The sequence below is a fragment of the Elgaria multicarinata genome, chromosome 10, assembly GCF_023053635.1.
Source record: "Elgaria multicarinata webbii isolate HBS135686 ecotype San Diego chromosome 10, rElgMul1.1.pri, whole genome shotgun sequence".
In the NCBI taxonomy this organism is placed as follows: domain Eukaryota; kingdom Metazoa; phylum Chordata; class Lepidosauria; order Squamata; family Anguidae; genus Elgaria; species Elgaria multicarinata.
Window position 1 is genome coordinate 86,878,313 of NC_086180.1, and position 13,216 is coordinate 86,891,528.

Consider the following 13,216-nt stretch of genomic DNA (forward strand, 5'->3'; position numbering starts at 1 on the left):
AATTATGTAAATTATGCTGCAGTAAACACTGATGCAGAAGTTAGAGCAGTACTGAGAGCTCAATTAACCTAGATGTGCAGAGACAATGGGGCTGCACTGTGTTGCATTCCGTCTCTCCCTTTGAAGCACATCTCTGAACCACCCAAAGCATGTGAATCAAAATTAGGAAGCCAGGGAGCACAGCTCTGAAATATGTATATTGCCAACAGATGTGATGCAAGCAGTTAAGGCACTGAAGCCCTGTTACTTAGCTGTAGAATTCTCCTGTATTTAGTTTGCCACAGTTTGTTTGTTTTTAATGCACGCTGTGACAAAGAAATCCTGAATACCAGAGTGTAGCATGAGGAATCAGCTCGTTTGGGGCTGACGTTTGTGAAGATGGGGGCTGTGATGGTGACCTTTTTCATACTAATGAAACAGAGGAACTACAGCAGAGGTAGGGGGATTACTCTCCACTTTTGCATATTTGTAACTGGCACAGAGTGCGCTGTCTACAAAATGTTTTAAAACCGATATTTGCTGGTGTGACTTTTCACAATTGTTTCAATTTTCACTAGATATGGGGTTAGTTGAAGCGTGTGTTCCTAGAGAAGTTTGATTGTTTGGAATCCCAACGGTAGCTGGACTTGGTCGTTGAATTGTAACATTTGAACAAGATTAAAATTCGCAATGGTGCTTTTTACAAAACCATGCACTGATAGGTGAAAAGCCCTGATGCTTTGTGAGTGTTTAAATTTAAACACCACAGCAGCGGCCTAGAGGTTAGGTATCTTAATTTAAAAGACTCTGTAATTGAATTAATTGTTTAGGTCACATGTGAAAGGAAAATAAGGGTAAATGTTTGTATCTCAGATTAGGATGCCATGAATTAAAAGAGCAAAATAAACTGTATTGATGCTATTCTCATCCTTTGATGACAGTTAATTATAATAATGAAACATTTGGGAATAGCAGCTTTATTAATGCATTCAGCTGGCATGCACAATGTTTTCACCTCAAAGTATCTCTCATTCAAATTAAACTATGCTGCTAGCCAACTTAAACTATAAACACTGATTATATCAATGTGAGTTTGCATTTGTGCCCCTTATTCTTCCATTCTCTAATTATTTGAGACAAGGTTTATCCACAGTGCTCTGTTTAGAGCACAACAATAGACATAGATATACCTTGCAAAATAAGAGTTTAATGTGTGATGAACTTTCCTGTAATTTTTTAAAAATTGCCTTTAACAAGTAATTAAGGAAACAGGGTAGTATAGATTTTAAAATTGTTATAGATTATTTGTTGTACCTCATCCTTATAAGCACCATTGTAACTCTGCATGCTGGATTATGGCACTGAAACTTGAGGAAGGTGTTCTGTGTTTTACAGCCTGCTTTCTCGCTAGGCTATAATTTTCAAATCAAAAGTTAAATGAGATTTCAGTTGTAATGTGCTCTTTTACTTGAGAGTAAGTTCCATTGTACTCTAGATAACAGTACAATGGATGTCTAAAAAGATTAAGGTTGTATTATTTAGATATATCGTAGACTCTTGGTATATTTTGATCAACAAGCAACAATGAATTTTGTCTACATAACCCTAGGGTGACCATATGAAAAGGAGGACAGGGCTCCTGTATCTTTGACAGTTGTATTGAAAAGGAAATTTCAGCAGGTGTCATTTGTATATATGGGGAACCTTCTTGTGATGAAGAGGAAAGTGAAATTTCCTCTTCATCACAACAGTTAAAGTTGCTCTAGTATAGCTCTTGCACCTTTGACTGCTGTGAAGAAGAGGGGATTTCACCAGGTTCTCCATATATACAAATGATACCTGCTGAAATTCCCTTTTCTATGCAACTGTTAAAGATACAGGAGCCCTGTCCTCCTTTTCATATGGTCACCCTACATAACCCTCTCTTCCCGGGGAAGCTAGGCTGGCTCCCTCCATGATGGGCTTTAGGAAGCAGGCTAAAACTTTTTTGTTCCAGCAGTCCTTTGGAGAATAATCTGGCCCTCCATCTATGTTAATTTACACGCATTTATCTCAAACAGAGCCCTCCCGTGCACCCCATGCCTCATGGCAAATCTCCCTTATTTTATGGAAATGCGTTTCACCATTATATGTAAATTGTATGAAGAACTTCTTTTAGCACACCCCATTCTTTCTTCCGGTCTGCTCCAGACATCACTTGAGCGAAGGCAGAGAAGGTTTGACTTTATGATAAATTTATGCTCAAACATTTACACATGTTAGTGGAATATATAGGTTAAATAAATAAAACTGACAGTTCTGCAAACCAGCCAGTCACATATTTAGGTCAGAGCATTTCCAAAGCAAACACTGAGTTATCTTAAAAGAATCACAATATTGGTGTGGGAGTTAAAGTACGATGAGTGGGAAATCTTATTAAATGCAAAACTGGCAGCTTAGAGTTTCCAAGAGCAAGATTTAAAACAGTAGTATACAATAGGAAAGAAATGAATCCACAGATAGTATTAACCATTTCTTCTCCATAAGAATGATCTAGCTTGTGAGCAAATTAAAGGAAATTGTAGTAGCAAAAAAGCCTTATTCACCGTGGTTAAAGCCACGGTTTAAGGTATCTTCTGAACACAGCCCGGCTTTCTGGCTTAACCACCATAGTTAAAGCCATGGTTGAAGGTGTCTTCTGAACTCGGTCAATGAGTTAAAAGTGTTTCAGAAAGTAATAGGAATGTTGACATACAATAAAAGCTCTGGACTGGGTTGTGGGGTGAGGTTGTCTTTCCTTGTATATAGTACACATTCCTCTGCAAGAGATCTCAGTTCCTAGTTTACTGTGAATTTTAATTGGCTGTGGAGTTATATTAAATCACTTCATTGAAGAATAAGTCAGTAGTTGTATGGTTAATATTTTTATTTGAGTTCTCAGGCACTTTTAGGAGAGGAACTGCAGCTTGGTAGTAGAGCTCCTCAGAGAGGTCCGCCTGGCGCCTACACTGTACTCTTCATCGCCAGATGAAGACCTTTTTATTCTCTCAGTATTTTAACACTTAATTTTAACTTAAATTTAAATTTTACGGTTCTAACTCTGGATTTTAATCAAATATCAATTTTTGCTGCATGATTTTATCCTGGTTGTGCTTTTTATACTGTATTTTGCATTTGTGTTTTTAACCTGTTGGTTGTTTTATTATGGTTTTAATTTTTGTGAACCTCCCAGAGAGCTTCGACTATTGGGTGGTATAAAAATGTAATAAATAAATAAATAAAATACATGCTTTGTATGTGGTAGGTTCCAGCTTCAGTCTCTGGCATCTCCAGTTAAAACCTTCTGTCAATTAGAGTAAATAGAATCATAGAATAGCAGAGTTGGAAGGGGCCTACAAGGCCATCGAGTCCAACCCCCTGCTCAATGCAGGAATCCACCATAAAGCATCCCTGACAGATGGTTGTCCAGCTGCTTCTTGAAGGCCTCTAGTGTGGGAGAGTCCACAACCTCACCGGGCAACTGATTCCATTGTCGTACTGCTCTAACAGTCAGGAAGTTTTTCCTGATGTCCAGCTGGAATCTGGCTTCCTTTAACTTGAGCCCGTTATTCCGTGTCTTGCACTCTGGGAGGATCAAGAAGAGATCCTGGCCCTCCTCTGTGTGACAACCTTTTAAGTATTTGAAGAGTGCTATCATGTCTCCCCTCAATCTTCTCTTCTCCAGGCTAAACATGCTCAGTTCTTTCAGTCTCTCTTCATAGGGCTTTGTTTCCAGACCCCTGATCATCCTGGTTGCCCTCCTTTGAACATGCTCCAGCTTGTCTGCGTCCTTCTTGAATTGTGGAGCCCAGAACTGGACGCAATACTCTAGATGAGGCCTAACCAGGGCCGAATAGAGAGGAACCAGTACCTCACGTGATTTGGAAGCTATACTTCTATTAATGCAGCCCAAAATAGCATTTGCCTTTCTTGCAGCCATATCGCACTGTTGGCTCATATTCAGTTTGCGATCTACAACAATTCCAAGATCCTTCTCGTTTGTGGTATTGCTGAGCCAAGTATCCCCCATCTTGTAACTGTGCCTTTGGTTTCTATTCCCTAAATGTAGAACTTGGCATTTATCCCTATTAAATTTCATTCTGTTGTTTCCAGCCCAGCACCCCAGCCTATCAAGATCACTTTGAAGTTTGTTTCTGTCTTCCAGGGTATTAGCTATCCCACCCAATTTTCTGTCATCTGCAAATTTGATAAGCATATATATATTAATAATATTAATAATATATTAATAATATTGGGCCAAGTGGACAAGTAGTCTGAGGTTGTGTGTGGCAATTATCTATGCTTCTGTTGTGCTAAGGCCCACTATGAGGTGTGCAGAAATACTGTACCCCAGTTAATAATGTTCATCTGGGGGTGACTCTGCAGTAACTTGATAGAGGAATGGTGGAAGTCCTTGCACTCTACGAATCATGTGGCCTGAAGTATGAACCAGGACCGGCGTTTGAATGCCTGATTGTATGGAGACCAGATTTGTGTGACCTTCCTCTGGTGTTTAGAAAGAGAGAAATGGCTTGAGCTGGGCCACTGTACAATCATGTGCTTACATAGAAGTCTTGGTTCACACCATGTGGCGAAAGGGAGGGATATGTGATGTTCTCTCTCATGCTATTGCAGTGCTACCCTTTTAATCCCATATAAATTGGGATGTCAATGCTCTCGTGCACTTTGCTTTATTTATTTATTTTAAAAATGTAAGATAGTGGCCATAAAATGGTCGTGGACAAGAGGCTTCATTATGTAGGAAAACACATACGTGTGTCTGGCAAAAGCTCCCTGCTAGAACTACGTCTTAGCATGTGGCCTTTTCTGCTCAGAGAAGACTGAGTAGAAAAATAATGGTGGAAGCAAAACTAAGATGGCTACTGTTCTGCTGTTTATCTCCATGGATAGGATTGGAGATGTTGCTGAACTCATTCTACTGGGGCCTCACAATATTTGTCCCATGTATGGTGAGCTTTACAAAGCCCAAATTCTTCTTCAGCTCTGCTTAAAATAAAAGTCAGAGAAGAATTTCCACACAGCACACAATCTCTAAATCCCCTGCCCTCTAAACCTTACTTAACTGGCTGTTGCAGCCATCAATGACAAGCAGCTATGGGAATGAGGAAGAGAGGGAGGCCTTGCTTTCGTACCCTTGCTGGTGCCTGGTGCGCTGCTTACTATGATGTAAGGCCCCTGACACTTCAGTAGCCCAGGAGGCAGCTACATTTCCAAAAACTTGTGCAATGCACCAGGTACCAGTGTGTATGTAAGGGAGATATCTCCCTCTCTTCTCTCTTCATAGGGCTGCTTGCTGGTAGTGGAGCACGAAGTTTTGAAGGGAACAGGAGGGGTTGGGGGATCAGTATTGAGTAGAAGGGCATGGGTTTGTGGTGGGTATTAGGTTGATTTTGATTGGATTAAAGATTAATGGGACTATTTCCCCTTTTAGGGTGGGAGATAGTTTGGCTTGTTTCTTAATCAACCCATTAAGAGCCTGGAGAACTTACCCATTCCTAGTTGTGATGAACGTCTTGCATTTGCTGAGGGAGATGGCAACCCAATTTAGAATTTGTAACTTCCCAGTTGTCCTAACTAGAACATATGTCAAACTTCTGCCCCACAGAGTCATATGAAACGGTAATTATTGTAACTCATGCCGACTCAAAGATATGAAATAGGCCCAATTCGTACATTCTCAGAGTGTCTTGTGTGAGCTCCTGTTACATGTTCTGGTCCCGTGTTGCTTTGGTAATAATTGCAGAGAGAAACCCAATTGTCTTGGACTCCTACCATGTGTACTATTTATATATTCATTAATTTATTATTAATATTTATATACCATCTTATTTGCCAAAATGCCATCAATTATTATTATTATTATTATTATTAATTATTATTATTATTATTTATTACATTTATATACCGCCCCACAGCTGAAGCTCTCTGGGCGGTTTACGACAGTTAAAAATGGTAAACATTAAAAAGTATACAAAATTTAAAAACCATCTAAAATATAAAAACAACAGTATCCATTTAAAAAACAACAATTCTGGGGTCCATTAAAAACAAACTTAACGTTGTTAAATGCTGTTAAAATGCCTGGGAGAATAGAAAAGTCTTGACCTGGCGCCGAAAAGATAACAATGTTGGCACCAGGCGAGCCTCATCGGGGAGATCATTCCACAGTTGGGGGGCCACCACCGAAAAGTCCCTCTCCCTTGTTGCTATCCTCCGAGCTTCCCTCGGAGTAGGCACTCAGAGGAGGACCTTAGATGTTGAGCACAACAATTTTAAACAATAAAACCTTAAAACAATAAGAAACAAGAAAATTAAAAAACTGTGAAATATTCAAATGACTACATAATTTAAAAGGGTAGATTAAAAAGATGCACCTTCACACCCTTTCTAAAAGCCAAAAGAGTGGGGATCAATTGTAGTTCTTAGGGAGCGTGTTCCACTGTTTGGGAGCAACACAGGAGAAAGCTGTTACATGTGTCAAAACATGTTTCTGTGGGTAGCAGGTCTCTCCTGCATATGTTAATAACCAGAGAGGTTCATAACAACTGACAGGTAGTCTGTTATTTTGCCAGATCCTAAGCTAATTAGGGTTTGAAAGGTTAAAACCAACTTCTTGAATTGAGCCTGGAAATTAATTGGCCTCCAGTGCAAGTCTTTCACAGCAGGTGTTCTATGTTCCAGATATCACGCCCTGGGCTATTTTTCCGTCAGTGAACTTGTCTTTCAAGTTTCTGGCTCCCCCAAAAATGAAAGTACAGGAGTGAATTCTGCGTGTGCATTAAGCTTGTACTTTTCCAGCTTCATCTTTTTAAGCAAGGTGCATTTGCTACAATTTGCTAGCGTTTCCACAGGAGGGATTCATTTATCATACAAGTCTGCTTTGAATGAAATTCTATTTAATTGGGATAGCAGGCTATATAGACTGACGTGAGAGGGCTGATTTTTTTTCTCTGGGAGTTGTACCATTAGAGGGCACAATACTTTAATCTGAAACTCTAATATACTACAATCCAGAAGTTTTTCTATTCATAGTAAGTTCCTAAGTGTTTTGAAGTGAAGTTTGTGGAAATTAAAACTCTAGGTGGTAATGTAGTCTTCCTTTAATTTATAATATCTGCAGAGCTCAGAAGGAATGAATGTTAATTTTGCAATTCAGTGGCAGTAATCTCATCGGTTATGATGTAGGCTAATAGTTCTTTAGATATAATATGCTGTATTCCTCAAAGCTTTTGTCTCCACATCTGCACTATAACGAAATTTGCATTTTAATTAAAGCAATCAAATGAGGGATATTAAACCCTGCGGCAAGGAACATGGCTTTCATATCCATATTCAGTGAAGCTTTTAAAAAACACAGTAGTTAAGACTTTTTGAATGGCACTATAGATAAGAGCTATTTTTCTTTATTATTATGGAGTTCGTGTAAAAGATGTTCCATTTTAATTAAGACATGTAAAGCTACAACTTAACATTTATGATGCTATTTTAAGCTTAATTGTAATAGTGCTTTTATTATCAAAAAGCAACCTAGCATTCAGTACAGCAAGGGACTTTTTGCAATAAATAATAAAAATTATTGAATACGTTATAAGAAATGTTTGCCTGCACTATCAATTCAAATATAACATCAAAAATAAAAAAATAAACTATTATAAATAAATTTGATTCCAGGGATTTTTTAAATCTTAACATTATTTTAATTTCTCTCTCTGTCTTGAGTCTCTTACGTATCATATTTTGCATCTAAAAGTTTAGTAGTGATTACATTAGTAGAATACGCTCAGCTAGTCTTCATATTCAATAAGTGATTTTTTAAATTATTTATTGCATTTTTATACAGCCGAATAGCCGAAGCTTGCTGGGCGGTTCACAGGATGGATCCATTAACAGTTTGCTTTGAAAGTTTTCCAGACTATGCTATTCCCTGCTCCAAACCCTGTTGTAATAAGCCAGGAGTTTTGTTTGGTTTAGTTGTCCTTGGTAAAGCCTTTCCTTGGCAGCTAAGATTACTGGACAGCTGTTTTGAGGAGACAACAAAAGTTCCCCTTCTCTAGTAGTCTGCTTTCAGGGAGGGGGAGTGGAGGAAGTAACTGTGGAGTTGCGAAAACTGCAGATACTTCGGAGGTATCATACACTCTACCTTCACTCTCTCTATACATATTTCAACAATCACCAACGGGGTGTTTCTACGACACCACTTCAGTCAAAGCTTTATTTATTTATTTATTTATTTATTTATTACATTTATGTACCGCCCCATAGCCAAAGCTCTCTGGGTTGTTTACAAAAGTTAAAAACAGTAAACATTAAAAATATACAAAATTTAAAACCATCAAAAACAACAGTATAAAAACAACAGTATCCATTTTAGGCAGAAATCCGATACCAGCTGTCTTATGTCCCTCATAACAGCAGCTGTCTCCAACCTATGTTCTGCTGCCATCAATGGGCTTAATTGGTCAGTATTGTAGGTACAAACTCAGCAAGGATCAGGGAGGATCAATAGAGTTCCGTCTGATCGTATAAAGCAACTGGCTCTGGCTTGGTTCCTCAGTCTGAACATCGCATCACTCAGCTGCAGACTGAGCTGCTGTTGGAGTCAGCCTCCCCCAGCCTGGTGCCAATAGCTATCTTCGTTGAGGCTGATGGGTGTTGTAGCCAAATGTAACTGGATGGCATAGGGTTGGGGAAGGTGTCACTAAATCCCAGTGTAGGCAAAACTGGCCTTTGCGAGATGGAAATGATAAATATAGATGGCGGCAGGGCTGGCTTGTCAGGTCCGCCCCCTGTGCTTACCGCGGACTTACCCTGAACTTGCATCTGCCCCCAGCAACACCTACTGGCTTAACCTGAACCATGGACACCACTGCCAGACTGAGACACAACGTGGTGACCTCAGTGGAACTAAAAAAATCGTAGTAAAACCACATTGCAAAAAAAGTGCAGTTTCGGGGATAAAAGCCCGATGTGGCAGCTGTGCCATAGAAACAACGCAAGGCCACAACGTAGGGCCACTGTGCAGCGACGACGGGATAAATAGGCCATGTAGACACACTCACCCAACTCTGAACAGGGTGTGTGTGTGTTTCAGACCAAACTGTAAAACCCAATAACTTGTCAAGCAGTGCAGCGTTCCATACTGCTTGGCTAACATAAGAAGCACGGGGTTACATGAGAGGAGGAGTCTGTACTGGAGCTCCTTCAAATTGTCATATTATTCCAGTTTGGGGGACATGTGAGGTTGGCATGGGAAAAGCTGCATTGTGGGCATCTCCCATGTAACTCCCGTGGTATTACCTTCAAAGCACAGAAAGGAATCTTGCTGCAGCACCTACCAACCCATAGAAGTAATGTCAAAGGTGGCCTTTAATGCCCTGAAGCCATAATCCATTTAACTCTAGAAGGAGCCTGAGATGAGAGACATAAAAGTCACACACACACATGAAATACACATTTAAGGGAAGATCTTAAAAATAGAGAACTATACAGAATAAAGATGAATAAAAACAGTGAACCTAGCATCTTTGTGATATTTGGGATTTCAAGTTTTGATTTATTTGTTGTTGTTTTTTGCTAAGAACATGTATTCAAATCTCCTGGTGAAGCAGATTAGAGAAATAATGCTGGAAAGTGTTTGTCAACAGTACCTAATTCCAGATGGATTTTCTTTCTTGCAGTTGCTTTGTGGAAAAACTTTGCTATGCCTGCTTTTGCATTTGGTTCATCTGTTTTTCGGATGAGCTGTAGAGGGCAGCAAAGAAGCTATGAAGAGCAGTTCTGCATTTGCTAAAAATACAGGCTAATAACAAGGCCCTGCAGCGAGCCTGTCAAGTTAGAAACCGCATGCATGAGGCATGCTTCTCTTCTAAGACTTCCACCACTTGCCCAGAGGCTCTTATGAGATTAAATCACTCTTGGACTGTTGAGAGCCCCAAGAAATTTTGTCTGTTGAAGTTGTGCAATGGTTTTGTAGTGCCTCTTCTGGCTTCAGAATGAAGCCATGGTTTTCTTATCCAGCTGGCCTTCAACATTGCTCACTATTTTAACACTCTGACCGAGATGGCTGTCACAACCATGACATAACCGGCTTGCAGGTTATATCTACAGTTATGGTTGTGTTAAGAACCTAAGAAGTGCCCTGATACTGGATCAGACCAAGGGTCCATCTAGTCCAGACTTCTGTTCACACAGTGGCCAACCAGCCATCGGCCAGGGATGAACAAGCAGGAGATGGTGCAACAGCACCCTCCCACCCATGTTCCCCAGCAACTGATGCACACAGGCTTACTGCCTCAAATACTGGAGATAGCACACAACCATCAGGGCTACTAGCCATTGATAGCCTTTGCCTCCAGGAATTTATCCAACCCCCTTTTAAAGCCATCCAAATTGATGGCCAGCACTACATCCTGTGGTAGTGAGTTCCATAATTTAACTATGCGCTGTGTGAAGAAGTACTTCCTTTTATTTGGCCTGAATCTCCCACCAATCAGCTTCATGGGATGACCCCTTTGGGTTTTAGTATTTTGAGAGAGGAAGAAAAATGTATCCCTAGCCACATTCTCCATACCATGCATAATTTTGTACACCTCTATCATGTCTCCCCTCTGCCTCCTCTTCTCCAAACTAAACAATCCCAGCTGATGTAACCTTGATGGGAGTCACCGTCAAACACATCTGTAGGGCATTAGGTTGAGGAAGGCTTGATTATCCTGAGTGGTGCTGCAGTGGTTCCCCAGGTTTTCAGACAGGAGTCCTTGCCACACCTACTTGAAGATGCCAGGGATTGAAGCTGGGCGCTTTTGCATGTAAAAAGCTCCAAGCTCAGCCCTCTCCGCTTAATCCTAAGTACATGGGTACAGCATTGCACTCGTCTAGTCTGATCTTATAAACATTTATTGAGAAGTAAGTCCCACTATTTTCAATAGGACTTGTAAGACACCTTTCATCTTCATAGAAAGTATGTGCATCTGTTGGCTCACCGGAAAGGTGTCTCTAGTAAGTCCTATTGAGTGTAGTTGGACTTGCTTCTGAGTTAATGACCATAAACACACTCTATCCCAGATCTCATCAACTTCACTCGCTTCGTGGGGGGTTTCTTCACCAGTGTTGGGCCCCCAACAGCACTCAGTGTTGCTTGAAGGCAGATGGCACAACCTGCATTAATAGGTGGGTCATGGGTAGGGATCTCCAAGACTCCTTTGAGAAGCTTTATGTGGCTTTTCAAAATGCTTTTTGCTTCTCCCAAAATTCCGCAGATGTTTCACCCAAATGAATTATCTAAATTCACCTTGAAATCTTGCTTAAGAAGAAATTTAGTGGTAACTCTAGTCCCACTGAATTCAGGGGGCTGTACTTCCTAGTTAGCATGAATATAACTGGGTTGTGACATAGGAGGTGGTGGTTTTTTGTTTGTTTGTTTGTCTTGTGGGGGGGAGCTTTTGTTGGTTCTGTATTTCAAACAGATAAGGGTTATGGACTAGATTCACATTGTAATCTAGCAGTAGTTTGTGAAGAAATTGCTATATGCCAGTTTGGATGCCATAAGGCCACAGGTATAACAAAATGGACTATACTTTGAGATAAATTTTATTTAAATACTGCTTAATGTAATGTATTGAAATTTTAAAAATAAAAACAAAACCCCAACGACTGTCTTATCTTGACAATGATACTTCCTGTACAGGCATGTCCAATCCTGTTCCTCCAAACTACAGTCTTTCTCACAGACTCACATTCACATAGCAGCACCATTCTTTCTGTCCCTAAGATACACTTACTGTATGTTTTGTATATGTCTGAAGAAGTCCATTAGTGATAGCACTCTTCAAATACTTAAAAGGTTGTCACACAGAGGAGGGCCAGGATCTCTTCTCAATCCTTCCAGAGTGCAAGACACAGAATAACGGGCTCAAGTTAAAGGAAGGAAGATTCCAGCTGGACATCAGGAAAAACTTCCTGACTGTTAGAGCAGTACAACAATGGAATCAGTTACCTAGGGAGGTTGTGGGCGCTCCCACACTAGAGGCCTTCAAGAGGCAGCTGGACAACCATCTGTCAGGGATGCTTTAGGGTGGATTCCTGCATTGAGCAGGGGGTTGGACTCGATGGCCTTGTAGGCCCCTTCCAACTCTGCTATTCTATGATGATGATGATGATGATGATGATAATAATGGCCTTCATAGAATAAATATGCGAATATGTATGTAATATATATGCTTTGAGCTCCTGAAATACATTATATAAATGCTAAGTATTATTATTAACCAGCACACTGTGAACTGGTTGCTTTATATGCCTTTACTATTGTTGACTAACACCAAGCAGAATAAAGATTTTGTGGCAGGTGAGAGGAAAGTTAGTGCACATAGAAAGAGAGCTGTGAATGGGATACCTTGATTCAGGATTCAGAGCTCTGTTTGGCACAAACTGAGGGCCAAATTAAATATTATTATTATTATTATTATTTATTTATATAGCACCATCAGTGTACATGGTGCTATATAAATAAATCACATCTATCACACAGCAGATGCATATAACAATCTACAAAACTTTAAAAACAACAACATTTGTTTAATAAAAACAGCTTTTGGAAGCTCTGATTTTGTGAGGAATGATAGGAGAGAAGCTGCTTAACACATTCGCCCTAATCAGTTTTTTCTGCTCAAAATTGCACGACTGCAGGGGGAAAGATATGCTCGCCTGAATCTCTTTATTTGTAGCCTGAGTGAAGATTGATTCTGAATAGAAAACCAGCCAGCGGGAAAAGGATCAAGCAACCACTCTTCCACTCTAACGCAAGGCCTTCCACGGCTGCTTCCAACAGTCAGGAGACTTCCATCTGCTCTATAATATCTAATTTGGCTCCGGCATTTATCCAAGGGATGAGAGCCAGAGTCAGCATAGGCTTCCACAGAGCGTAGAAGAATTCTCCTATTATTATTCAAGACATTTTTCAAATACTGATGAGAGCAGCATAAATTCCATACCCACACACCAAATTCCAGCTATCCCAATCACCTTAGATTTTCATGTTTGTCTGCTCATAATCACGGGTAATTCATTGTCCTGGGGGGTGGGTGGGGGGAATCACAAATTTTAGACTGCCTGCTGTATATGCGTTAGAAATCTAGCCTGTTCGTGCTCTTTTTAATTAATCAGGAGCTGCTGTTCCACTCCTTACTCAGAGGCCATA

General features: G+C 40.2%; 1 protein-coding gene across 2 annotated transcripts in view; it reads left to right on the top strand.

Annotated features, from left to right (window-relative positions):
• The window catches only part of KCNIP4 (potassium voltage-gated channel interacting protein 4), a 295,289-nt gene that overhangs the window by 62,153 nt on the left and 219,920 nt on the right, over window positions 1-13,216 (top strand). Inside the window, exon 1 of one of the 2 annotated variants that reach the window (XM_063135278.1) lies at window positions 242-436. The exons of the other annotated variant lie outside the window; for it this stretch is intronic. Within the exon in view, the coding sequence (XP_062991348.1) occupies window positions 379-436 (58 nt within the window). The 5' untranslated portion in view covers window positions 242-378. Of the gene's footprint in view, window positions 1-241; window positions 437-13,216 lie in introns of those variants that run through there. 2 annotated transcript variants of the gene reach the window in all.